The sequence below is a fragment of the Prunus avium genome, chromosome 7, assembly GCF_965620075.1.
Source record: "Prunus avium chromosome 7, drPruAviu1.hap1.1, whole genome shotgun sequence".
NCBI classification, from domain to species: Eukaryota; Viridiplantae; Streptophyta; class Magnoliopsida; order Rosales; family Rosaceae; genus Prunus; species Prunus avium.
The window spans coordinates 37,178,874-37,205,913 of record NC_142290.1 but is presented as its reverse complement, the minus strand read 5'-3'; the positions used below and the strand labels follow the sequence as shown (position 1 = coordinate 37,205,913).

At 39.6% G+C, this 27,040-nt stretch overlaps 4 protein-coding genes across 9 annotated transcripts; all 4 read right to left on the bottom strand.

The window, feature by feature from the left end:
- Positions 1-1,548: 1,548 nt before the first annotated feature.
- GRV2 (DNAJ heat shock N-terminal domain-containing protein) lies at positions 1,549-15,723 on the bottom strand. Of its 2 annotated transcripts, XM_021975544.2 has the most exons (22): positions 14,789-15,723; positions 14,025-14,258; positions 13,764-13,851; positions 13,403-13,611; positions 12,888-12,989; positions 12,748-12,810; positions 10,411-12,651; positions 9,650-10,012; positions 9,064-9,204; positions 8,567-8,959; positions 7,978-8,472; positions 7,249-7,472; positions 6,808-7,152; positions 6,160-6,454; positions 5,543-6,001; positions 5,110-5,455; positions 4,678-5,021; positions 4,138-4,602; positions 3,639-3,763; positions 3,220-3,343; positions 2,642-2,710; positions 1,549-2,101 (listed from the first exon to the last, which is right to left on the bottom strand). In XM_021975544.2, exons 1-22 carry the CDS (start codon positions 15,209-15,211, stop codon positions 1,892-1,894), a joined length of 7,758 nt encoding a protein of 2,585 aa, XP_021831236.2. In that variant the 5' UTR covers positions 15,212-15,723; the 3' UTR covers positions 1,549-1,891. The 2 variants fall into 2 exon arrangements, with proteins under 2 accessions (XP_021831236.2, XP_021831237.1); XM_021975545.2 differs by lacking the exons at positions 13,764-13,851; positions 14,025-14,258; positions 14,789-15,723 and having other exon boundaries at positions 12,888-12,999; positions 13,403-13,543.
- Positions 15,724-16,326: 603 nt separating this feature from the next.
- Positions 16,327-17,574, bottom strand: LOC110771287 (polyadenylate-binding protein-interacting protein 5-like). The gene is made up of 2 exons (XM_021975561.2): positions 16,954-17,574; positions 16,327-16,591 (listed from the first exon to the last, which is right to left on the bottom strand). Exons 1-2 carry the CDS (start codon positions 17,350-17,352, stop codon positions 16,493-16,495), a joined length of 498 nt encoding a protein of 165 aa, XP_021831253.2. The 5' UTR covers positions 17,353-17,574; the 3' UTR covers positions 16,327-16,492.
- Positions 17,575-18,676: 1,102 nt separating this feature from the next.
- Positions 18,677-20,420, bottom strand: LOC110771283 (HXXXD-type acyl-transferase family protein). The gene has a single exon (XM_021975558.2). It carries the CDS (start codon positions 20,240-20,242, stop codon positions 18,851-18,853), a length of 1,392 nt encoding a protein of 463 aa, XP_021831250.2. The 5' UTR covers positions 20,243-20,420; the 3' UTR covers positions 18,677-18,850.
- Positions 20,421-20,560: 140 nt separating this feature from the next.
- LOC110771282 (Major facilitator superfamily protein) lies at positions 20,561-26,064 on the bottom strand. Of its 5 annotated transcripts, none has more exons than XM_088244070.1 (14): positions 25,726-26,064; positions 25,147-25,277; positions 24,823-24,923; positions 24,656-24,723; positions 24,417-24,549; positions 23,863-23,962; positions 23,665-23,777; positions 23,493-23,586; positions 22,849-23,002; positions 22,565-22,708; positions 22,405-22,478; positions 21,958-22,046; positions 21,311-21,425; positions 20,561-21,068 (listed from the first exon to the last, which is right to left on the bottom strand). In XM_088244070.1, exons 2-14 carry the CDS (start codon positions 25,162-25,164, stop codon positions 20,886-20,888), a joined length of 1,386 nt encoding a protein of 461 aa, XP_088100196.1. In that variant the 5' UTR covers positions 25,165-25,277; positions 25,726-26,064; the 3' UTR covers positions 20,561-20,885. The 5 variants fall into 5 exon arrangements, with proteins under 5 accessions (XP_088100196.1, XP_021831247.1, XP_021831246.1 ...); XM_021975555.2 differs by having other exon boundaries at positions 24,823-24,934; positions 25,147-25,292; positions 25,726-26,063; XM_021975554.2 differs by having other exon boundaries at positions 24,823-24,934; positions 25,147-25,288; positions 25,726-26,063.
- Between the last annotated feature and the right edge of the window lie 976 nt (positions 26,065-27,040).

The window sequence follows — 27,040 nt, the reverse complement described above, 5'->3', positions numbered from 1 at the left end:
GGTTTGTCCAGGCTCATAGGTTGTTTTAGGGTTTTGGTTATGTTGGGTTTGTGGGCTTTGTTTGGGCTTATGGTTAATTGTGGTGTTATGGGCTAGTAGTTTTAGTGTAGCCTTTGTCCGCATTAGTTTTGTTTTTAGCATGTTAGTTTGTTGCACTCTTGGGATTGGTAGATGTCTTGTTCATGTCTTTAATTGTACTGTTGAAGTTTATCTAATAAAGTTTCTATTTGATTTAAAAAAAAACTAATCTATAAATATATGGCTTATTATCACAAAACGTCCCTAACGTTTGCGAAATTATCGCATTGCATCCCTAACGTTTTTTTGTATCATTAATGGTCCCTAACATTAATATAGGTACTTTTAAATAGTCCCTCTGTCAAAAAAAACTGTTAAATCTAGGGGTATAATCGTCAAATCAATCCAAAATTAAAAAAAAAAAAATTCCTTCCCTTCTCTCTCTCTCTGTTTCTCTTTTTTTTTTCTCCTCTCTTTCCTCCTCTTTTCTTCTTCTTTTCCTTCGCTGTTTCTTCTTTCTCTCCCTTTTTTTTTTCTTCTTTCCTTCTTTCTCTTTTTTTTTTTGTTTTTTTTTCTTCTCTTTTTTCTTCCTCTTTCCTTCTCTCGGGGTGGTGATTTGGGTGGCTAGAGTGCTGGGTTGGTGGGCTGTGGAATGGGGCAAGGAGAGAGTTGCAGAGAAAGTACATAGAGGGGCAGGGGTATAAGATCCCACGGTGGTGGTTATGGAGGTCGAGGTGGTGGTTTGGGTGGCTAGAGTGGATGGGTTGGTGGGCTGTGGGAGGGGGCAGGGAGAGAGTTGCAGACAGAGTAGAGAGAGGGGCAGGGATATAAGATCCCACGGTGGTGGCTTTGGTGGTCGGGGTGGTGGTTTGGGTGGCTAGAGGACACAAAGAGAGAGAGAGAGAGAGAGAAGGGAAGGAAAAAAGAAAGAAAGAAGAAGAGTGAGCGGGCCAGGCGGAGAGAAAGAAGAAAGAAGAAGAAAAGAAAGAGAGAAGGGAAGGAAAAAAAATTATAGTTTTGGATTGATTTGACAATTATACCCTTGGATTTAACGGTTTTTTTTACAGAAGGACTATTTAAGAGTACCTATATTAACGTTAGGGATCATTAATGATACAAAAAAACGTTAGGGATGCAATGTGATAATTTCGCAAACGTCAGGGATGTTTTGTGATAATAAGCCTTAAAATATTAATAACCTCAAAAGAAGAAAAGATAAAAATGGAATACCCCCAAGTGCTTTATATCTCAATTCTCGAGCTGTTATGTTAAAAGACGAAAAGTCCATCATGATTATCTCAATTAAATTTTGTTGGGAACTATATAATTAGAAACCTCGTATCAAAATGGAAAATTATGTCTCTTAAGAATTTATGCTTTGATCAATTCTACCTGGTTACTTCATATTTGGTTTACGTATCATGTTGAAATTGCCACATTTGATGGGGTGTGATCTGTGTTCAAACACCTTAATGGGAAAAAGAAAATACTCTAACCTTCAGTTACTCATGGGAGTTAAAGAACAAGAAGAAAAACGAAATAACAAAGAGTTTTACTCATGGGATAAAATGAACATAAAAAAGCATAGAAGAAAATTGCCCATGATGAAATCACACAAAATTACTTCACCTATATGGAGCAAACAGGAAACAACTTGACTCAATATACAAGTGGCCAATCCCTCTTTACATGGAAAAACAAATATTTTCTCACTATTCTTTCGGAAAATCGCCATAGCTACCAAGTTGTCTACCTCACCAGAGCCTGAGTAGATGAGGTAAAAAGTGATAAAACTGTACAGTGTGCTATACAGAAAAAAGTATGAGTCTTCCCTCTCCAGTAAATGCACAGTAACGTTTCTTCATTCTGTGTACTATGAAAGCTCCTCTTGTTTTCCATTTAAGTCAGATATAGGTGAAGCAGTAGGAGGTCTCGATGGAGCTGGTTGTGGAGAGGGAGCCGTAAGGGCATAAGTGAGTCTTGATGATGAACTCTCAATTAGCCCAGCAACTCCAGCGGCAGCAGATTGAGCACTTGATGGGAGGAAAAGATCATGTTTTTGGTCTTTATAAGCACTCCAAATCTGAAAATGGGCAATTTTTCATTGCAAGAGCAACATTAAATATTGCTTTCTGACTAAAACTCCGTGATGAATAATCAACAATTTGTATTTTAGGTTTCAAAATCCGAAAAGATAAATATGGGTAACAAGTTGGGGGTGGGGAGTGGGGGGCTCGGGTCAGGTCAGCTAAGACAAAATCCGAGACCCTAAATTCTTGGATTGTAAAACATCACAACCCAAAACGACCAAAACCCATGTATAAACCTAGCTGGGTCTGGTTTCATTTTCCCAATCAGGTCAAGCACCGATGCAAGATGCATTAAAAAATTTTAAGCTGAATATCAGCAAACTGGGTCTGTTAGTTCGAAAATCAACATCAAAATAAAAACCATTAGCAAACTGAATTTACCAGGTTGAGTAGATTTTAACCAATTCAATCCGATTTTTATACAGAACCCATCCAACCCATCGAGGTCAGGTCAATTTGGTCAGGCTATTCGGGTTTACCAGTCGCAAGCAGCAAAGAAAGTGCAATAGATAAAGATAAGTATCAGGACTTACATCAGAGGAATTTAATAGGTCACGCACTTTAGTGCAATGGGCCCCCTCAGTTGCAAATGCATGCAATACCTGGAATAAGATAAAACACAATTTTCAAACATGCCAAGAAAACCAAGGAATGAAAAAACAGCTTCAATAGAACAATTTAAACAGGCTAATTCACCCCCACCAAACATAATCATCATATATAATTTGGCAACCAAAGAGATGAGAATTCTTGTCTGTGATTCATACAGGTAGTAAAAAAACATTAGGAAAAATTTGGAAAATAATTTTATTTTATTATTTATTTTTTGTATAGTATAAGATTTTAAAGTGGAGTAAACAACCTTTCCAAGGACTGAAAGCCCCCTCCAATTATGGGAATTATCAATTAAAGGAATTTCAAACGTTGAAATCTTCATGACACACCTAACTGGTGAAATATATAGTAATTCCTAATGAAAATAATATTTATAGTAGAACAAGCAAATGCTTTTTCTTTAACTTCAATACAGGCAACGAGAAATTCTTTTCGAATTAAAAAGGCAACGAGAAATCAGGCAAAGTAATCATATCTTTGATGCAAATGTTCTAACCTCAATTGCTAGCACCCTGCCAATAGATGCTTCAGATTCATTCCACTTCATCTGAGAGCAAAGCCCATTCCTTCCCCCAGCTCTCCAATCAAGAAGGCCAAGAAGTACTTCAACAAGACCAACCCTATATTATTCAGAGAACTTATATCAATATCAGAATCGGCAGAAGGCATAAGTTTGGCTGGAATTCAGAACATCAGCTCGTCCAAAGCTGAGCATAATCTACAAAATATATCATTTTTTAAATGAGTGTGTGCAGTGCATGGTTAGTGTTAGTTAGCATTGCAAAGTCTGGAAATGAGATCACCAGGTCTGCAAGGTGCAGACCATGCAACCATGGAATGATAAACATGGATTACATACTGGGTTGAGACTGTGTCAGTCAAAAATAATAAACCTAGACTACAAAAGCTACTCACTTAAGTCCTTGTGCTACAAGTGCATCTCTAGCTCGGTTTCCAGCAACCACAACACGTTTTAGTGTCTCAAGAGCTAATATGCTTCCACCTTGCCATCCTATTGCTTTCATTAGAAGAGGAACGACCTGTAAAATTGAACAGTAATGGTAAACAAGAGGATTGAAAATGAGACAACAGCACCCTATATCGCCCAAGAGAGGACTTAAAGCTACTGTACTTCCTGCACGCAACTCCCTATTTTCTCCTAAAAAACTATTGAATATTGAATTGCGTAAAAAAAAATAACTGTTACCAAAATTTGAAGCAAATCCATTTGTGAAAGAAGGTCAAAGATAAGTATGATACTACGAGCCTGAATCTCCCAGAAATGTAAGTGGGCAGGATTTTAGATATGAGTCCTTTATGAATATTTGATAGTCCATCTATCCTTTTTAAAACGAGAATACATGGTTTTTAGATGTAAAAAGAATACATACATAAAAAAAATAGTCTTACACACCTGAGGTGTTCCTACACTAGTTGCTGCCATAGCTTCAGCACACGTGGTGCTAGCTGCCAGTTGATGAAGGACACGTAAACAACTGAGGCGCACACGTTCCTGGGGAGTTTGCGTGGGCTGTGTGGATCCATCATCAGGTTCATATGTTCTGTCCACATAACTGCCATTGTTTACCTCCCCTGATGCCATTGTTTCTCGTCTTCCTTCATAAGCCACAGCAGCCACAAGTTTGGGCACATATCCAAGATACCCAACATGATCAGCTAGTGCAGGGTGCACTCGTAGTAATGAAACCAAAGCAGCAGAAAGGAGCAAAGGAAGTTCAGGGTCAACAGCTTGTGTGTCGTAATGTGTGGCAGCAATGGATGTCAAATACTGATCTAGCAGTCCTTCCAAGAATCTCTTTGGATTTCGGAGAGGAAACTTGGGATCTTTTAGGAATAACCTAACATAGATTCCACCAACCTGCATGAGCTTGAAACTGTGAGTTCTCCAAACAATTAGACAATAAAATGTAAATATGGGATAATCATGTACTACCTGCGGCTCATCTCTCATTTCTTGCTGCCCAGATGCCTGCTCAGGAACATCCCAATCAACCACACGACCTTTCATCTGTTCACGATATAGATCTGATGCCATAGTTGCAATTTGTGCAGACAAAGAAGTAGCCATGGCTGGTGTCCATACAAGTTCCGGAGTCTCAGTAGTCTGTTCTAGGGAAACTACAACAGCCTCACCAGGACCATCCCTAATAACTGATACCAAGCCATCTGGAAGAAACCTTGCTAGTGTTATAGCAACTCTAGGCCCATGCATTGGCTGCCCAACAAGCTTCCCCAACAAAGAGGCAGCTGCTGCTCTTTGTTGCAATGAAATTTCTTCTGCAAATAATGGCTTACATCATCAACAAAATTCAATCTTCTAAATTAACATTAAGAGAAATAGGAAAAGTTTAGGAAAATTCTTTACCCTGCAAAGGCAAGAGAAGTTCAAGGATGTAGACCACTCCCCCATGCTTGGCAGCTGCCCAAGCGAGTTCTGGTGTGCTGGCCAGAGCATAAAGAACATGAAGAACCCCTTCACGACAAGTTGGGGCTGAGTGAAGCATTTGTAATAAAAGGAGAAGGCTGGATCCATCCGCAACCATAGCCTCCAAGCAGGGAGCATACGTAGTCAAGAGTGACAGCACACTCAGGCAAAGTTGAGGAATGTTGCTTTCTGAGGCAACAGGCACCGAAAAACATTCGAAAAGAGGCAATAGCTTATCTTTAGTAGAAAAAATTGACGCCAAATTTGGACTATTTGTCAGTAAGTTCTGCAAAGAAATAGAGACAAAAAATTGTCAGATACATGGAATGAATTGTTAAGTTTGAAACTCAACATGCACAAGAGAGCAAGATACCTTCAGTGAATTCAATGCAAATTTAAGATTCTTAACCATTTCAAATTCTTCCTTGTCTACCACTTGCCCATTAGATACTGCTGAATCTTCAACAGGAGTCTGCTGCTCATCAATTGATCCAACAGCCATATCATTAGGATGCTCAGATGTCTCAAGAGATGAGTCATTCTGATTTGGCACATCTTTAACTTCAGAATCTGTAGCACATTGATTGTGCACTAGATATGATATAAAATCAATCAAAGCAACACAGAAAGCTTCTGGTTCACTGATCTCAAAATCTGGCTGATCATTATAGACCCTCAAGTAAACATTTCCAACATAGAGTTCTTTTGATAGTGCCTTATATGCAAATACATGTGAATCTTTCATCTCATATGAACCATCAGGACCCTGACTTGCACGTTGCTGATCCACAAATTTCAGTAGTTCTGCTCGGGTTGAAGAGTTCCAGATAATCTAGAACCACAAACAGATAATACAATCAACCTTAAAGAAAAATAACATTGAGCACAACCAAATGACCCTGGCATAGATGTTAACAAAATGCATATAAAGTGACCATATGACTACTTTTGTCAAAAGGAAAATGAAAATATAGACACTAAAGCAATTACCTCAGGAGACTCCAAGTTATTGTTTAATTTAGATAGCAAGTCTTTTGGTGCTTGATCTTTTAACATACTGGCTAGTTTAGGAGTCAACAGAGCTCTGAGGGCATCAGCTGCAGTCTGATTATAAGGTGTTGAACTCTCATCACTACACAAACCACTAAGCCTTGAAAGCGCCTGCGAGGCACGTACAGCATGCATATTTTTCGCAATTTGAACACTAGCACCAACACCATGTGATTCTGTTGCATTAGATTCCTCTGCAGTTGAGTCATATTGAAGCAGCACGGGCAAAAGGTACCTAAAAGTAAACACACCCAATGCAACACAACACAGGTGAAAATAATTACATTTTTTTTCAAAACATATTATAACAATCAGTTCTTCAAAGTATCACTAACAAACTAAAAAAATTGGGAGAGAGAGAGAGAGAGAGAGAGAGAGAGAGGTTTTGATTGCCTAGTTGGAATTTATATTTTATCATTATAGTCTTCTTTCTAGTTTTCTATTTCCACATAATTATAAAGGACAAAAGGAATGTAGATAAAATCGATTAGTGGAGATGAGAGAGAGACTACTCTGGCATTTAAGTGAGTAAATGAGCAATCTTGCATCTAAAACTTCAAAGGTTATCAATTGTGTAAGCTGACTCACCATACAACTCCAGCCTTCAGCAAGGCATCCTGTAATTCAGTGGACACAGAAACATGTGCAATAGTCTGGAGGGCAGCATCAACAGCAGCAGGTACCAGCTCAAGTTCAGTGCAGTGCACAATATCATCAACTAGTCCAGAATACTCAAGCATCTCAGACCAGGCACTCTCAAATTGACACAAAACACAAAAGGTTCGCATCACATTTGTAACAATTATCGCGGATGGTTCACTTGAGGGAGTGGTTGGCTGAACTACACACATGCAACGGGAAAGAAGATTTGCAAGAAGTTGTATGCCACCATCCCTCACAAGTTCTTCACCATTCAATGAAGAAGATGCACACCTAAACACGGAAATATAAGCTTAAATCATCTATTTGTCAACACTCAATTCAAACAATGGGAACAGGAGAAAAAAAACTGGAATAAGGGGTGTTTACGTCAGCCAAATAAGCTCTGACGCTGCAACAAGGAGAGGTGCTCTATCTGAGGAAAGAAAATTGTTATCATCCTTGTCCACAGTAACTGCATTGAGCAACATTGGGTAACCAGCATATTTAAATGGCTCCAGTATGCCTCCATAACGTCTGTACAAGATACACTGTCCTTTCAATAGAAGCAACAATCGCCAAGGCTGAGGGCCTTGCAAGCCTTGCATAGTGGCCTGCAAACAATAATGCAGAGTTGTCCAGCAAGCTTGAAACAGAAAGATATAACTAAAAATTGAGTTTTCAAATATCATGACAGGGGATAGACTACCTATCACCTTCTGTTCACACAAGATAAATTTACCTAGGGCTTTGTATGGCTCCACTACCCAAAAAAAAAACATGTACAAATGCACACTGACAAGATCATATTCAAAAACACAAATGCATGCGTTAAAGGAAAATACTCAAATACACAGGTGCACACCCAATTTTTACCCATTGCAAGTTTATTACATATTTAAATCTTTCAGTTTATATTACCAGAAGGTAACTTTCATGGATGTCTTATGAACCTACGAGAAAGAAGAAAGAAACTTTCACAAACTAAGGACCAACAGCCAATTGCAATGAATTTCTACAGGAGCAAGATGAATCCTTAGACTTATGGGCATAACCAAAATTTCAAGCCGGTTCATATAAACAAATACCAAATAACCAGTTCTCCAGGGCAGTATCTACCTGCAGGCGCTCATAAGCTTTCTGTACAGCAAGAAATTTCTCCCTTCCTTCAGGATTTTTGTCTGGGTGGTATCTCATGGCGAGTTTCCTATATTGCCGTTTAAGCTTTTCTTCATCAATGTTCTCAATCTGCTTGGATATGCTAGATACCTCCTCACCCATCTCAAAAGAATGCTTCATGTCAGCATCATCACTTGATACATCTTCCAATGAGATCTCTAATATTTTGCAAGCTTCTTCTTCGGAAAGATCCATTGGTCTTCTTGTCAACTCCTCACGCCACATTACCAATAATGACTGTAGGAACTCAACATGTTCAACAATCGGCCAATTTGGAAACCGAATCTCATCACATAAGTTACGGAGGTAATAACGGTGACACCACATTTCATCTCGTAGCTCTGGGTATGTCACTGGTGGCATAGGAGCATATTCATATAGAGAATGGCAGTGCTGTGATAATTTCTGGGGGAAATCACCCAGATGCTGCAAAACCTGGTGGAAGGACAGGAGTTCAAGTTCATTAATACCTTCTTTACAGTAAGTAAACAAAAAACCAGCACATGCCTCATTTAAGGCTAGCAAATACCTGGCGAATCAGATTTTCAGCTCGCATCTTGTGAGTCCATATAATCTCTGGAGTATCAGAATCAGATACCATTGCAGCTGCAAATGCAGCTGGACCACTACGCTCCAATACATACAGCAAAGATTCTGGAAGAAGCCCACCCAATACACTGCGCTTCGCCAGAGGCAAGGAAGAGGAAACTGCAGCTTCTTCACCACCATGAAATGCTTGATGAACATGAGTCACTGAGAAGAGTTGGGCGATTGAAAGGAGATTAGATCCAGGATATGCCAGGGAGAAATAAAATGTGCCCGTGCTGTATAGGCGAATCATGGCCTTGGGATTTCTAGTAACAACAGCCTTCAGTAAAGCAGCAGCACCCTCTACAATACTTGGTTCTCCAGAAAGCAAAGCCTAAATTAAGTGGGGAAAGGAAATAGTTATATAACGGTGATATTCAAGATACTTCTTCACAAGGGCCCTATAAGCAAATAGAAAATGAATCAAACTAGAATTACCTGAGCAATATGCGGAAGGCAACGTGGACTTGACAAGATCCTTTTTACTCTAGGAGTTGGGGTAACTATCTCTCCAGCGTCATCTAAATCTGAATGTGCAGATACCATGCTGTGTAATATGGACAAAGCTGCCTCACCAATCTGGAAACAAAATGATATACTAGAACAAGTCAAGCAAAGAGAAGGAGAAGAAACAAGAACAGGACGTCTTTTCAACAAGATAATAGACACGACCAAGAAAAGAGAATTCAACAGAAAGTGATTCACCTTGATTTTAGAAACAACACATTAAGAAGTATGCATGTTCTTATGTACTTAATTAAACTGAACTAATATTTAAATGTACAGTTTTAAAGAATTCAATGACAATCCTCCAATTGAACATTACCATATATTAGAATATAAAAAATAACATAAAAACCAATCATTTTATCCAAAAGTTTGGCAGCTGTTATAATTACTCAAAACTAGAACTATAAGCACAGTAGAAGATTTGCAGATAAAAGAATGTGGGTTGAAACACCAGCAAGTACACAATCAATTACAATATATTCAACTTTAAGTTCCATGCATACTAAAACTACACCTGAGTTGGCGTGAGAACAGGAACTCGAACAGCTAGTGCCCAACGAAGTTCACGAATATCCCGCAGTCTCTTCCAGTCTAGCATCCCAGAAGCCCAGCACCTTGTTGTCCAATCAATAGCCTTCTTTGACCAAAATCTTCTAATGGCATCCTTTTCAACAGGTCCAACCTGTGCTCCTTCCTTGTCAACAAACATCCATTCCTTGAGCGGTTCCATGAAAGCAGTAGCAGCAATCAAATTAGACTGCAAGGGAATAGCTGTCCTTTCTGAAGCTTCATGAGCCACTGTCAGCATATCAACAGCTAACACACATCCTCCAACCAAAACGCACGCCTCGACATTTGACAAAACCTTCATTAACGCCTTCACAAACAGTAAAATACAGAGAGTTACCATCTTCCCCGTATTTAATTGACTGAAAGGCCAAAAATGGTTTTTTCTTTCTTTCTTGGGTTTTCAAATCCCAGGCCAAACAACGGCGTTTCAGACCCGGGTCATCTTCTTCCCAGAAGGTTTACACCTCTAACAGAAAGAGGCCACCTCGAAGAAAGGCATACGCCTCAGCCCAGAGGTGTGCCTTGAGGCATGTTTTTTAAAACACTGCTGATTATACAATGGAGAGGCAAATGGGGAGTGAAAGGACAGCCAAGATTTCATAGAAACAAAACACGCCCATAATGGAATAAAAAAGTAGAGAATCAAGGGGCCTCATGTCAAGCCAATCTGTATTTAGAGAAAGATAAAAGAGTAAAAAATTGTACCTTCAAGAGCACTAGAAGACGGTGCCTCAAAGCCCTATCATCTGTCCTATCCAACAGAACTGTAATGTGAGCAGTGCCCTCAAAAGGACCTACTGTTTTGTAATGCTGCTCATATACAATTGCCATTGCTCTAGCACATAGCTCTCTCACGGAATATCCTCCTCCACCTCCAAAACCATCTAGTCTTCCCATGTCGCACCAATCATCAGATGCACCCATTTCATCAGGAACAGCTCCATCTACTGTAAGTCCTATGTCTGCATCACATAAGAACCGATGGTAGAGTGCTCTAAAGAAGGCAACTGGATCACGCAATGGAAAATCTTGTGCCCTGCCAACACTACCACTCTCAAGCAGCAAACGCAGATAATACTGACCCACGCAAACTTCTTTGGACAAGCTAGGATATCTAACAGAGAACTCAGAGTAGTTCCAAGATATCTGTGGCACACTATCTTGGCCAGTCATAGTATCCACCGTAGCACCTCCAGGAACAATATCTTCAGTGCGCTCCTTCTCAACATCTAACTTATGAACCTCAGCCTGCAAAGTCTCCCTCAACTCTTGTCTCGTGCGCTCATTCCAGATCAAATCTGCACGATTATGATCAAGGCTAAATGCTCGCCAGAATTCAGGCCAATTACAAAGTAGCCTACCAGATCCCACAGGAGTGTTTTCCACAACAACCTGAGCAGGAGCAGGGAGGCCTGTGTTCTGGAAACCAGTAACATTGGAATCAGAATCAGTTGACATTGAAGTATTTGCTTCCACTGCCTCGTGAATACTTGTTGACTGAGAATCAGCTGAAGCCACAAAAGCTGAATGATTGTTTTGTGGAACCCCTGAAGACGCTAACTCACCAGTGGAATTTTCAACAGTGTGAGCACCAGAAGACTGAATGGTCGAAGCCTGTCCAGAACTCTGATCCAGTACAGATCTTTGATAGTTATCTGACACTTTAAAAGTACCAGCATTTGTCTGTTTCAAGGGATCACCAACTTCATAATTGTTTACATTAGGTAAGGAATTCTCTTGAGATGTTGATCCTTTTCCTGTACGACCTTTCCTCTGTTGGAGTAAGCGTCTCTGTCTTCTACTGGTCAAAGATCCTTCTTGATTGGCATCTTCTGATTGAACTCCATCAGAACGTGTGTGCAAATAAGCAACAAGCCCAGGAGGCAGAACTCTGGACAATAAATCCAGAGCTGGTTGATAAGAATCTGCCCAGAGAGCAACAAGCTGTCGACTAACCTCACGTCGCTCACCAGGAGGAAGGAAGAAGGCATGCAATAAATGTCTCAGCAAAGCACCATCACGCAATGCAGCATCGCGCATGGACTCTGCTGCAATTGCATCTTCTTCTGCAATTGTACGCATAATCACAGCCACTGTTTCTCTAACACTTTCAGCAGGATGTCCAAACAATGCAAACAAACGACGCTTCAAACCAGCTACTTGGCGTAACAGTTCAACAAACACTGTGTATTGCGTTGTCTCACCATGTGGTTCACATATCATTGCCTCAAGAACCTCCACAACGGCCATTGATAATAATGGTGATACAGACATTGGCTTCAGTCTGTTGGCAAGTATAATAGCATAACCCTGATTAGCAAACAACACTGACTTTGTGTGCATGATTGTTGCATGCTGCTCTCCTTTAGAGTCTGTCAGTATATTTGTATCCCCAGGACCACCACCAATAAGAACTGCAACTAGCCCTGCAGCTTCAGCGGCTACACCCTCTGAACCATTTCTTAGTAAACCCATTATTCTTCCAACAGCAGCAGGAAAAGACATCACATGTGACGCAGCAGTTCTTGAAGCTAGTAATCTACGTAAACATGCAATAAAGCCCATCACCGTTGCAGCTGCTTTAGGTGAAGGGGGAGGTAAGGGAGGTGACTCTGGAGGAAGATTAGGTGTAGCTGGAAGCATTGTTATTAAAGCCATCAAAGTCACCTCAGGTACTTCTATGTTAGGAGGAACTCCACTGTATGGAATACATGCATTGAACTCTCTTATTCTACGCCATAGCTTTGCTCTTGATCCAGGAATGGAACCACCTTCAGAAACTGCATCTTTGGCAGCTGCTGCTAAGTGTTTCAAATGCATGGATGCACTCTCCACATCTGCAATAGGCCGTTGAAGTCCAGATTGTAAATGGACTCTCCCACAAGGTGGATCAATAGGATGGCCTGGCATTGTCAGTCTTGGTAACACAGTCACTGCACATTGACCCTGCACAAATTAAACCTAGAGGTCAACCAAACCCCACGAAGGTGCAATCATGATATTAAACCCTGTCAATATCTTCAAAAGAACACATCTACCTACTTCTGTTTGCAACACATCGCGAACTGCTGCAAGTAAGCTATCACGGGACGTGCTTGCATAAACCTACAATACATCATAAACATCAGAAACATGACCCTGCAATAAATCAGGAACACAAAACAAGGGTAACAAATGCTCACATGGATGGGGCACCCATCATTGAACTCAATTGCAAACATTTGGGGCTCCTCAGCAAATCGAACAAGAGCATTTACTGCAGATAAAGGTCGAACAATAACAGCCTGCACACATCTAGTGACTATTCTCAACATTTGATATAATTCCATGAAACATACACTTGAATCTATACAGAAGTAAAAACCATAAAAGAGTTTGCGGAAAATTTAACATTTCATTTGTTGGGACTTAAATCTGTTATATGTATATTAAATGCATGGATTACCCATATATACGTAGATAACTAACTAATGAGCATAGTTAGATTTACGCACCGAGCAAGAACATCTCTCTTTCATAACAGTTTATTCAATCTAAAAGGTAGCACTTGTTTTGTAATAGATTCCAGGGGAGGTGGCGTGAATGCTTAAAATTTGGCATCTTTGACATAAAGGAGCTTAATTCAAGACTAGTGCACTGAACTTCATGGCATCAACATAAAGTCTACAAGTATGCTCTAGTAAATTCATCAGCTTACTTCATAGTTCTCTGGGCGTCTTTCAACAAGTGAAACTTTTGTAAGAATCAGTTGACGAGATACAGCATCACCATTCTCCCCAAGTCCACCTTTTGGGCCAACGCTCAAACTTAATCCTGGAACATTTAGAGTTCCACGAGCAGCAGAGCGCAACCTTGTCACAGACCAACCTCCACATGGAGTTTCTTCTGCTCCAACTGCCTCCTTTGCTGCATTATCCAGAAAAAATGATAAATGAATAGCTAAATTTTTTAGTATTCGTATAATTTGCCAATAGACAAAGTTATCAGGACACAAAAATGACAAATAAAGAAGATAATTACTACATAGAGACCACTAAAAAGTGTTCAGAATGAACTACCCCTTCGCTTTATATACTCCGCTATCGTGAGAGATTGAGAAGTTTCCACAGTTAGTGACACCCCAACCATAGACTTTGCTGTTTTCGTCTGCATTACAATGTTTTATAACATAAGTGCTATCCAAGAGGCGTATTCCAAAGAGTCCCATAGGGGGGTTTTTGCATGGGGGCACTTCAGACGTAAAATTAATCTCACAGAAAATATCATTTACATGAAATTCTAAAAAAGTTAAAATGTCAACACTTCAAGGTCAGACATACCAAATTTGCAATTATGGCGGAATTTGTGGATCCAGAAGCAGCTTGAAAAGCTTTAGATTTTCTTCCGTATAAAGGACAAAGAACAAAACCTCCATGTTCACTACCTTTCTTCCCATAAGCATCAGAAAGATAAACAATGGCAGGGGAATCGAAATCTCTGAAATCCAAGCACCAGCGAAGGTCTCCACTTTTTAAATCAATCAGTTCAACCCCAACATAAGTAACTTTCAATTTCTGCCCAAGCCATCAATTGTTACAGAAAATCAGTTTAATAGTTATAAAGAGCAAAGTAAACATGTCATTTCCCATTGCTAGCCAATCAAATAAATATTATTAACAGCCAAATAAACATACCAGTTTAGTAAATATTACAAAACGGTCATATACTGACGAGTGACATGCATGCATCTAGAGTGACTCAAAGTCAAAGGTAAACTATTTGGCAAATGAACATAATTTTCACTAAAGATCCAAGTAATAACCACCATGAAAAGTAACCCCGTTTCCCTATTTTCTATAGTAAAACTATTTGGCAAAGAAGCATAATTTTCACTTAAGATCCACTCTTCCAAGGAAAACTTGCTCATTGCTAACAATATCCCCATTGGAGGAGTTGAAGCAATCATATTATTAGCCATTGAATCTTCTACTAACAAATTTATCAATTGCCTACAGAATCTTCTACTAACAAATTTATCAAACTAGTGCAGTAAAAGAACGACATTGCACAATCACCAACAAGCATTGCAAGAGAGGCAACTTACAAAAGCGACCCACTCGGCATTTCGTCTCCGTAGATGAAGCACCGGAAATTCGGCGACGGCGCCCAACCGATTCCCCCTAATTCTATGTAACTCGGTCAATATACTCGCTCTATACCTCGATGAGAACTTAATGCCCTTGAATTTTCCACGGCCGTCGGTCCGAACATTCAAATTGAACTCATTTGAGTTCTCGTCGCGGCCGATGATAGGCGCGGCCGAGTCAAAATCGGAGGCGACCTCGTAGGAATTGGTGACGGAAAGCGTCGCAGGGTCCAAGGTGGTTATGGTGACATTCGAAAGGCAGAGAATTCGCTTGTATCGGCCACGCCATGAGTGCTTGACGACCAAGTAGCGAGCGAGGTACTCGGGCTCTTCGACAGGGGTAGGGGTAGAACGGGAAGAAGATTTATTGGAGCTGTCCATGGCTCTAGGTATGGGCGCGGGTGAGCGGTTTTGATCAGATGTGTGGCGGCTCACGGATTCTACGTGTGGGAGGTAGTGGAGGGTGTGAGTGCGAGGCGCATTGTTGTGGCGGAGAAAGAACCAGAGTCCCGAGCCGGCTTGAGCCGGTGGTGGCGCAAAGGCCGCCGCCTGAGACCGAGACTGATTCGCCCCCAGCTCTGACGGTTATTTAAGCGTTCTGCCACAGCTTCCAGTTTCGATCGATTAAGCCCTAACTGAACCTAATTGAATCATCTGAGATAAAAAAATTAGGCTTTGAGTGGAATTTGCGATCCTGATCGGCTGTTTGCAAATTGCGTCCAAGGATTGGAATTGAATTGAACAAGATTCTTATTAAAAGATTAATTTTTTAGAGTTCTTGAGAGAGAGAAAGGGAGGACAGCTGGGGAGGAGAAAAGCTGTGCTTCGCTGTGTCACGACTCATAATACTGTGCTTCAAAAGCTACATCATCCTCTTTTTTTTTTTGCTTTTTTTGTTCCAAAGCTACATCATCCTCTTCGGCCTTAACACATTCTGCGGAAGATACCGTCACCTCACTGTGACCTATTTGCGATGACGTGGCGGTAAAGAGCGTGCTACTAGATTAACCGGTTTTGTATTCTTCCTTTCTTTTCTTTCCTCTTCCTTTCTAATTTCGTTGGAAAATTTGTTGACGAGTTACCATCCAAAGCGATATACTACTTCAAATTAATGTCAGGAGGACTCAAACTTTTAGTGCAAAATAGGGATTCATTGTCTTAATTAACAGGTCTAACTCACATCTACGTTTTACCAACTTACTTTATCATAAAAATACAAAAAATTACCAACTCGCAAAGACCACATTTTCATCCTACTTGTCAGCCTTTATAATTACCAGGGGTGATTGGTGAAGATAATTGGCCTTGATTGTGATATCGAGGGGAAAGTTCAATAGAAGAAAATGATCGTTGATACTTTTGCTTTGGATGGATGGGCACCCCAAAACCTAATTATTTGAACAACCTCATATGACCGACACAAATTAAAAATAGTATTGCCCGACTCTAATTAATTAAGCAACTAAGTCGAGAACAACAGTAACAAATTTGTACTCTTCATTGTAATGAGCAATTATGGTTTTTTGCTTTTTTGTGTGTAAAAGAAGCAACTACATAGAGTAAACATTGTACAAAAGAAACTCAACATCAAGGGACCCTTCTACTTCTTACAACAAAACATCCACAGAAACCCACCTTGCTCTCCTCTCTCTCTCTCTCTCTCTACTTTTCTCTTTCTATAACTTCAAGTTCTGATGCATCATCATCACTGGTAGTATCCGAGCTGACTGGAAGAGATTTAGAAGCAGCAACAGGGAAGCACTGTAAATTGTGACAGTCAGAAAACAAGCAAATGTTAATCAAAATTCTGAGACTTGGACATAATAGTTGACTAATAACAAAACAGTTTGCCGTATTTGGCCTAACAATTCAAGTTGTGCAAGAAGCACACAATGCCTCCTTCAAGACTGACGAGAGAAATGAGGATCTGCCAAATATTATGTACTTAGAAGAAGGGTGGCAATAGTAAATATCATCCTAGCAATTTATTAAAGCAGCTGATAACAAGCAAAGTTACCAGAATCATCACATAATCAGAAACATTAGTGGTAATTAATACAAGACAATGTAAAAAAAAAAGTTGAAGCAGGAGAGTCAATAAATTAGTGCACATGGCTTTCTACCTCCAGGTCATACAGCATGTTGATCGAGGCTTCCAAGTCACCATCATTAGCAGAGTGAACATGAGCAAGGCAATGTTCTGATATGTTTGGAAAAATGAATGACAGATAAGCCAGATGTATCTCAGAATCTTCATTTATGTACTGCACTTCAGCCTGGTTGCTTATCTTCTGCTGTAAACCACTCTTTTCCAGACCATTGTCAATGACAAGAGCCTCAATGTCATGGATGTTAAAGTCAGAAGAAGCATCACCGCCTTCGAAATAGAACTGTGCCATCCCGGTGTGGCCTTCAGAAGGAGAATTGAACAGAGCAGTTTCATGGTTAGCCTCCTCTTCTCTCTTGTTCAGTGGTATGTATGATGCTGCATGGGGATTCAAAGATGACATGGTTGAATTCATTTTCTTAATTCCTGCATTAAAGGGAAGAAAAATTAAGCCCGGCCAGAAAAACTAGAAGAGAAATCTTGAGAAAATGGACTAGCCTTCAATAGGAATAGATGAATCGTAATTATTGCTCAATTTGGAAATATATTTCTAAAAAAATATGATTGGTACCTACTTTTATTGGAAATATATAAGCAGCGTATTGCTTTCAAGTTATTTTTCTTTAGAAGACTGGTGATCCAAGCAAGGTATCTTACAGGCCTACATTCATACAGATTACAGACAGCAAGAAAGGGACAAACACAATTTGTATTAGACAAATAAGTAGTCACAGACTAATAAATAATTACCCGAAAATGCTTGTGATTTCACCCTTTCTGTGTCAAGAAAATTAAAGGCTCTGTTTGGTTGTCTAGAAAGAAAAAAAGAAAAGCGCACACACACACATAAAGAAAAAGCATGAAAATCTCGAATAACTTTGCCATGCAATGAAAAACTCCATTGTCAAAGGGATATACATGTGTTCCGCGTGGTTGATAGACATTAGTGACCAAGTAGAAAGTGATAGAAAATAAAAGAAACTTTGCATAGCATAGAGCGCAACATAACATAATCAAGATTCGCAAGAAAAAAGCATAGAAATGTGAAGATGAACAAACCTCCTGTTTGCTTGCTGAGAAAATCTAGGAAAAGAAATAGAATAAAACTAACGCTCATGGCACCTTTGGCAGTGTGTGTGAGAATACCTTCCTAAAAAGAACAAATAAAATGAAACTCTAATGTTAAAACCAAAAAAATGAATAAAAAATCATATATTTAAAATAACAATAAAATCAAATCAAATAAAAAACCAACCAAAAAAAGAAAGAAAAATTAAGTTTAGGGGAGTAGAAATCAAGATAGAGGGGGAGAGAGAGAGTTTTATTTTATTTTATTTTATTTTATAGGAGGAGAGAGAGAGTTTAATTTTAATTTTTGTATTCATATTTTAATCAATTTTGATACAAAAATATCATTTTGCCCCTACATTTAACATAAACGTTAACAAAATTAACAACATGACCATTTGTCCTAACAAAACTGAAGTTGAAGGACCACGAGAAACACTTTGGAAATTGAGGTACTCAAATGCAAATCGGGTCTAAGTTCAAGGACTAATAAAACGATTAACAATAAAAGAAACTATCTAAATTAAAAAATTACTAAGAGTGTTTGAATTAAAAAAATATGAAAACATTTTGTGTTAACATTAATTGTCACTACTAATTCATGTATTTATCATAATATAGTTAAAAGACATAATGGATAATTCATGTCGTAAAACATAATATCAATAAATAAGTATTCGTATTATAATATTAATGGATTAATAAATAGCAACATGTGACCATTGCCGTCACAATTAAAAAAATTTCGCGAAAAGTAGCTCATGTATAGTTGGACACAATGCGATTCAATTGTCCCTAGTAATTGATGATCAATTTCTGCCTCATAAATCATAACATAGCTTCATCTAGCTAGCACTTTGTTCACCGGTCTCCGCAAGAGACAAAAGGTCCGTGAAGCTTTTTGTAGCAGATTCCGGCAAGCAAATACACACAAGCATTGTCCCACTAGGATCAGCCTCCGCTTCCGGCAGAAAAACACAAACTTGCGGTGTGGGAGTGAGATCTATAGGGCCAGCATACAATGGCCTGCCCCATCCAAAATCTGCAGAATCATATATTGAAAATCTAGTCCATTGAGTTATTGTCAATTTGCCTCCAAACTCCAGCCTCCTTGGCCTGTCCACTTCAACATAATCCACCGTAGACCTCAGATACTCTTCGGAGATGCCAAGCCGGGCTTCACGAACCAACCGCGCCGTGTCCGGGAACCTTCCATACACAAGCTTTCTCACAGTGCTTATGACACAAGCCAAGCACACCACATTCCCATAAAAGCCTTCTTTCAATGGCGGGTTTTTGAGCTTCTGGCGGGCATTGACTGAGAAGGTTAGCCTGAGCTCATACTTCAATGGTTTTACATCAAGTGCTTTCACCCATGATCTCCATATATGAGCAGCCATCGCATCAAATGTGCTGCATGTAACATTGGACATATCATCTTCTGGTTGAGCCAAAGTTTTAAGCCAGGCCTGGAACTCGCGGCTTATTCTGTAGCATTTTTGAACAGCTTTGGTTTGCCAGAGGCTCATTGTTAGGCTTGACCCGTCCTCGATTCTCATGAACTCAAGATGTGGGAATTTCACCAGCGGTGGATCGCGAGACCTGAAAAAGTCCCTGTCCCAGCATGGCTTAGGGTTTGTGATCAGCGTGCCTGCTTTGGCTGTGGCAGCCCATGAGCTGAGAAATTGCATAGCACCAAGCCCATCAACAATGCAGTGGCAGATTCTCAGGCCGAGGCTAAACCCACCGCAGCTGAAAAGGGTCACCTGAGCTATCACCAATGGCATGTCGAGCACTTTGTATGGCTCTTCATTTGGGAACCTAAAAATCAACGGTGACCATGCTGGGTTTGGCACTTTGAGGTCCCCGAGATCGGACAAGGACATTTCAGAGTGAGCCTCCACCATGAGAGCTCCTTGGTCTTGCCCAAAAAACACCTCTAGTTTTCCATTGTTGGTCTCTCTCAGCCTACCCGATAAAGGGTAGTAAGGAACCAACACACTGGCAAGAGCATCACGGAGTGTTTTCATAATCGGTCTCCAGTTACCCGAGGCATAAAAATATACTGTGGGAGTGAAAACACGGGCTCCAACCACATCATCGAGGTTCGAAAGGTAAAGACTTTGGCCGGGAGCGGTGGGACTAGGCCCTGAGGGCATGACTGGGACCATATGATCAATGGTAATGGGGATGTGGAGGTGAGGGAAATGGAGCTCTTGAACCCACGGAGGAGCCATGAGAGGTGCTGCAGGTAGCTGCGGCTATCCATGCCGAATAGCCGCATTTGTAGAAGATCACTTTTGTCTTTGACATGCAAAGATGCTTGGGCTAAATAGATGGGGATTTTAAAGTTATTGGTATGGAACAGTTGGTGGTGATATTACTCATGATCAAAAAATATTTATTCTTGATTGAGTAAGTCCTGCAGAGAATTCTTTGTAAACAATTTTGTACCTTTGTGTGAAGTGTCCCTTCGTTTGTTTTCTCTTGCACCTGATGTGTGTTTTTTTCTCCTTGGATAATTATAGAGGGCATAAAAAAAAACACATGGTAAATGCATAAAGAGGACCATCAATTGAAATTTTGTTTGTAAACATTCCAAGAGAACTGTTTGGCTTGAGCAATTGATCATATGAGAATTAAACATGATAACTACACCCACAAATTCACACTAGGCCTCTGTAGCATACCTATTAGTTATGACCGAACGCCTAAAGGCTTATATTTCTATAAGTTCACCCATCACCAAAATTTTACCGGACAAGAATTTACCCTCCCAGGGCAAGTACTCTTTTTCCCAAATTGTACCATTTTCTGGCAATCATTTGCAACTTGGTCGGCTTCCAGCAGCAAACACTTTTATCGTATTATAAAGCACCTCTATTCTTGCGGAAGGAGCGCTATCTCAATTTCTTGGAGCGATTTTCCTTTAGTTTCCACCACATTTCGTTTCACAAAAACCACAGCCAGCATGCAAAAGGTGCCAAATATAGAATACAGAAGCTGCGGGCCAAATTGTTCCAACAGTTGTAAGAATAGCAATCCCACAAAGAAATTTATCACCTGGAAAACACCCGTCACAGGATAAATGAAACCATAAGATAATTGAATTCCATTTCTTAATTCAGAATCCACATGGAGGAAGAAACTGATTTACAAAATTAGTAGAATTCTAAAGCTGCACAACTACTAGGAGCTCTTGCCCGAGCAATGCTCAGATCACCCGAACAAAAAGCCTTTAACAGCAGGAGGCATAAATAAAAAAGTTGACATGGAATTATTCAGAAGGAGAAAGAGAGAGTTACCCAATGCACTGACATACAGACAGCCATTGCTTTTGCCCTAATGCGGCTGGGGAATATTTCTGGTAAAAGGAGACCTGGAACTGGACCAGCTCCTAGAGCAAATGTTAAGACGAACCTGCACAAAATTTTCATATTTATAGACATATCTTTACCCAGTTTCTCCAAAAAGGACTAATAGCGTTCTACCATCCATGCCCGATTTTGGGGTAAATGATTGGATAATAGAACTTCGAATTTTTTTAATGTTTGCCTCATTATTCATCATTTTCCCTCATTATTCATCATTTTCCCTCATTATTCATCATTTTCCTACATTCAACTCACTCATCGTAGTTGCTGCTTATTACAAGGGTCCCATGAAATCAGAAGGTGCTGAATCATGGCCTATAATTTTCCAAAAGGCATTCAGATATATAAAATATCATAATAAACCAAAGAATATATTCAAGCATATATCATCACATTCACAGAGGCTAAGGACACACAAACCTCATTGTAGCACATGCACAATAGTAATAAAAGAACTGATCAGTGGCAATATCATGAGAAAAAATTTCATGTAGTTAAACTTACTGGTTGCATTGCATCTTATGATCATATAAAATAAGATTAGTCTTCGAGATGTAAAATTCAAAATTAGTACTCACATCAGCATTCCACCAACAGATAGGTACAGTGATCCAGAGCCTGATGAATAAAAGCTTGCTGCAGCAACTTGAAGAGACATTGATATTGCCTGAGTGGATAAAATGCATTACATAATGGTCAGCCTAGCAAGATCATGAGCTCATTTTGTTTTTGAAACCAAAAACAGAAAGGATAGAAAAAAAGTTTATGAGTGGCTGCTGGTTGAGCCGTGCATGATATTAGAGGTAGATTTGGAGAGCTAATATTTAAGTGATACAAGATAAATGGAGATTTCCAGTGTCCTATCGCAGTATCACATTACTCTTTTACCATTCCAACATTAAAGCCCACTTCCATCTTTTCCTTTGAATCACAATGATTTTTCCTATGTTATTTTTAACAAGTCTTTCCATTTTATATGAAAGTGCAGCTTCAACAAAAAAAAAAGATTTGCAACTTCGATTTACCATGCCGAAGAAGCTCCATAAAAGCAGCAGCTTCCTTCCTACTTTATCCATCAAAACCATTGCAACAATAGATCCTAAAAATTATAAAAATCCATCCAGTCAAGAGACAGAATGCACTAGTTTTAGATAGGTAAGTATGCAACTAAGAATCGAGGTATACCTGACAAATTTGCAATTCCTATGAAGACATTTGCAAGGCCTGATGGTACTCCGGCACTTTTAAATACAGTTGAGGAGAAGTAAAAGACAGCATTTATACCAGATAGCTGTTGTAAAGCAAATAGGGTTGACCCAATAAAAACAACTGCAAAACGAATACGTAAATAACAAAGCACATTCGGAAAGCCAAAAGATCACAAGAAAGGGGAAATAAATACACCATATATTGATGGAGAGCCTATATATGCGCAAAGCCCATAGGAATTGCCAGAAAGCATTGTATACCTCTAAAATGGCGGCCGTACAGCAACTCTGAAAGCCTTACGGTATCTGTGTCATCTCCCCTGTCCGACTTGGCTAATTCTGCCATTGCAGTTTTGACATGTGATCCACCAAGGAGCCTCTCAAATTCAGCTTCAGCCTCATAAGTTCTTCCTTGCTATATCACATGAAAGAAAGACAGTTAACATTTGTTTTCGGAGAAACAAAGAACAATTTAGGAGGACTATCATCTCCCAAAGCAGTACCAGACATTGAAAAAAAAATATTACAAGAAAAAAATGGTTTATTTTATTATCGGCCCTTAACTAGCCTCCCTCCCGCTAAAACTCTAGATGTGTCAGTGAGAGATTGCAATTCAAACGCTCAGAGAGCCTAGGAGAATAAAGGTTTTCTCAAAGTGAACAACATCCATTAGGGTTTAATTTATGCTCGAGATGTTCAAAGGAAAGGACAGGATAGGAAAGGGGAGGGCAGGACAGGTTTACAATACATGCATTCCAGACAGTCTTTTAGCATGTTATTGCCTTGATTCAAATGTGACTTTCCCAAAGACTTAATTCATTGTGAGCAACAGAAAGCAATTGTTCTAGAGACTCATACATAGTTGATATTTTACTATTTTCAAATAAAGACAAATGAGAGCAGACCTTATGTAGCCAATGTGGACTCTCTGCACAGAATACCATGGCAAGAGCAAGTATTGCAGCTGGAATTGTAGATACCCAGAAACAAACACGCCACCTGACACATAAATTAAGATAGTAAGTTTGAAAGATTAAATAGAAGCAGAGATATTGTGAAGCCTATCATGTTCTTTACCAGCCAACAATTTCTTTGACAGGGATTCCAACAAAAAGAGCCCCCATTAGTCCAAGGCATGTTGCAATCTGGATGAGACTGCCATAAGTACCCCTCACAAAAGCAGGAGAAACCTGCTCCAAGTAAAAGAGGAAACATCAGATAAGATAAGAAGCACATGACTTACTGATAATTACAGAAAGGTTTATGCTAGATTACCTCTGTCACATAAAGAGAAGCAACAGGAGGGCCCAGGCCCATACCAGTCCCAACAAATAACCTCCCCAAAAGCATGCCAGCAAGAGTTTTTGTTGATGCACTGCAAATGCAGGTGGTACTTTTAGCCAGAATTCCTTCCAGTCGTATTATAAGAGGGACAGGGTGTATAGGCGCATATGAGTTTTGAGGACTACTTTTAGTTGTGGTTAAATGTGTGTGGTTACATATGGATACCAGCAGATCATATACCTTCAATACCAAAACCAGACTAATCTTCACTGAAACTAGTGATAAAAGCATCATCTAAAGGGAAAAAAAGTACAGCCCAACTTATGTATGAGGATCAAAGAGATCTACAACAGAGGTACATGAAAATGGGCTCTGCCATAAAGTTATTTCACAACTCACAAGATACGAGGAACCTAACTACTAGACAAAAAGGACAATTACATAATCCAAAGAGAAGAACCAATCTCACAAAATAAAGCTCCATGTAGTGCTTAATCAAAATGATAATCCTGTGACACAGTTGCTTTTCAAAGTAAATATATTACCTCATAACAGCACCAATAATCATAGGCAGTGCGCAAAGTTGAAAAGCCCTACGACGTCCAACTCCATCAGCTACCCATCCACTGAATAATGATCCAACAAACGCACCTCCCAAACATGTACTCACTACCAGACCTTCATTTGATATAAATTATCAAACCCATTAGAAGATATAGCTGAATGCAAAAATCAGAAATTACATTAGAACAAAGAAAGAAACAAAATATCAACTTCATGCAACCTTCTGCCAAGGTATTCCCCTTGAAGCCAAGATCTTTAGAAATGCTTTCAAGCGGTTCATTAACTACCCTGGACAAAGCAAGAGTTATTAAAAAAGGTATTCTTTTCTTTCATGCTTCAACATAAAACAACTGTGAGAGAGAGAAGAAGTGAAGTGTGAGCACCAACCCGAGATGGTAGCCAAACAAGAATGAAGATAGAGTTGCCACTACTACATGGGGGAAAGAAAGCCTCCAAGAGGGATTTGAAGGTTCTGGAACTGTACTTTTCTGTAAAAGAGCTAAACCACATACCCGAATTAAGCCCTTAAATGAATTCTATACATATCGTAACTTAGTGCTCAATGCTTAAACAAGAAGACCTTAGAAGAAAAGAGTGGTGTTCAGAAACAACTCTGACGCCACCCTTCCTTTTTAATTTGCTCTTACTGGTGCATCACTATAGACAACACACAGCATAAATATACTTCAGATGATCAATAAATTGAGTTACCTGAGTTTTCTTCCACATCTATCGCATCTATAAGCTCTTTTGCTTCCATGTCAATGGTATTTGTATAGTCTCTCGATGACAAGCGCTTGTACATCGAGTAAGCTTCGCGTTGGCGGCCACGCATGCTAAGCCTGCAACCAGCCTTCCTTACAAATTACAATAATAATTTAGAATGATACCTTTGTAATACTAATATTCATCACTTCGATTAAAATTTAAAATACAAGCACTGACTTAACAGATGGCAAAGGAGACGCTCAAGACACTAAACTTATCTAATATTCCTCTTCTCATCTATTTTCTCAGGAGCCAAACAGATAATAAAATAATTATTAAACAAATAGGAAAGAAAAAACACAAAACAGAGCATCTGCCAAACATGTCTACAATAAAATCGATTAAATATGAAAACAAACTCAAAATTCAAACAGAAGCAACAATCCATAATCAATTAAAATGCACTAATCAACAATTGAAAATGACGGACTAAAATCAAAATCAAACCAGAACGACTCAACGAGCTCCAAGCTACGATTCAAAGAAATTCAACTACATATAAACCTTTGGAAAGCTAAGTACCTTTTCTAAGTTCCGATCATCCAACGGATCTGAAATACGAGCAGTGAATCAAGGACGTGCGAGAATGGATGTCGGCGACTCTAACACTCAAACTCAAACTCCTTCACGACTCTGAAGTCTGAACTGTATGAACCTTCGCGAACAAAGCTCTCAACCAGATTGTCTATGCGAGAGTGAGAAGAAGTGCGTGTAAGATTGGGCCTGGTGCGGTGGTTCTGGTGTCAAAAAGGACGAGTGAGGAAGGTCTTGCTTAATTATGGAGAAAGCAACGAGGGAGTAACCTCTAGTTTTCTTTCGAGTCCAATACAGAGAGAAAAAGAACAGAGATACAGCTGATATTTAATTAATAGTTTATTTCTGTAAAATTAGCGGTATTTTAACTGTAAAATACGCCAAGCGTGGATTAGGTGCTACTGTGGGTCAAAAAGATGAGAGCTGGTCAATGTCTTATGACAGATACGACGTCGTATAGTTTGGCATTATTGTCATTTTCAAATTGTTCCACGGTCCACGTTCTACCACGTGGCTAAGTGCAAAGAATGCAAGGGTGTCCGGCTGCGGGTGAGTTAATTTTGCGTGCCACGTGTTGGAAATATTGGTAGTCGGTCTCCGTGACGTAAAGAACCGGTGCAGCTTCCATCTGCATCTTTGAGACTTGAGTTTTTGTGTTTAGTCCTTGAAGTTTGGTTAAATTGCAAGGAGGGCTTAGAATAACAATTGAAAAGTTATTGCTGGGACCACATTTGTGGGATTATATTATGGGTGGGCCCGCTATGACGACGCGTGTACTAGGTTCAGTGACTTGCATGGTAAGGACAAGCGATCACATGAAGCAATTTATTTGAAAATGGGATGTGAGAGTCCCTCCCTGTCGTGAATAATTGGGCTAGGCTGTGACTCTTTTTCATTGCTTTTAAGAGCAAGTCCAGCGTTGGTGCAAAACCGGGCAAAAGGCTGCTCGGGCAAGCCCAATTCGACTCCAGCTGTAGAGAACAAGCCCGGGCAAGGCATGGGACCCACCAGCCTGGGCAAGCCCACGGGCAAATCTTGCCTGGGCTCAAGCCCGAAGGCGCTGACGTCAGCGCTGATGTCACGCTGACGTCAGCGAGCAAAAAAAATTCAAAAAAAATTCAGAAAAATCCAAAAAAATTCAATTTTTTTTTTTTTTTTATAAAAAAAAACCAAAATATTATGGATGTTTTCCCTATAAATACATAACAATTTTATTCACTTTCTAAATTGTTTATATTTTGTTGCATAATCTTTTTTTTTTCCTTGCCCTTGCCCTAGCCTTCCAAGGGTGGAACCAACTAAG

What these genes read in the sequence shown, in the direction of transcription:
- LOC110771282 (XM_021975555.2), bottom strand. Translation starts at nt 25,270, where the DNA reads ATGCGTGGCCGCCAACGCGAAGCTTACTCGATGTACAAGCGCTTGTCA. An exon ending in GTCCACATTGGCTACATAAG is followed by an intron (nt 23,003 to 23,492) that starts GTCTGCTCTCAT and finishes CATGTGATATAG; the next exon opens with CAAGGAAGAACTTATGAGGC. An exon ending in TCTGTATGTCAGTGCATTGG is followed by an intron (nt 21,069 to 21,310) that starts GTAACTCTCTCT and finishes GGTGTTTTCCAG; the next exon opens with GTGATAAATTTCTTTGTGGG.
- GRV2 (XM_021975544.2), bottom strand. Translation starts at nt 15,211, where the DNA reads ATGGACAGCTCCAATAAATCTTCTTCCCGTTCTACCCCTACCCCTGTC. An exon ending in GACGCCCAGAGAACTATGAA is followed by an intron (nt 12,990 to 13,402) that starts GTAAGCTGATGA and finishes AGATGTGTGCAG; the next exon opens with GCTGTTATTGTTCGACCTTT. An exon ending in TTGCATTGAATTCACTGAAG is followed by an intron (nt 5,456 to 5,542) that starts GTATCTTGCTCT and finishes ATTTCTTTGCAG; the next exon opens with AACTTACTGACAAATAGTCC.
- LOC110771283 (XM_021975558.2), bottom strand. Translation starts at nt 20,242, where the DNA reads ATGGCTCCTCCGTGGGTTCAAGAGCTCCATTTCCCTCACCTCCACATC.
- LOC110771287 (XM_021975561.2), bottom strand. Translation starts at nt 17,352, where the DNA reads ATGAATTCAACCATGTCATCTTTGAATCCCCATGCAGCATCATACATA. An exon ending in ACATGCTGTATGACCTGGAG is followed by an intron (nt 16,592 to 16,953) that starts GTAGAAAGCCAT and finishes CACAATTTACAG; the next exon opens with TGCTTCCCTGTTGCTGCTTC.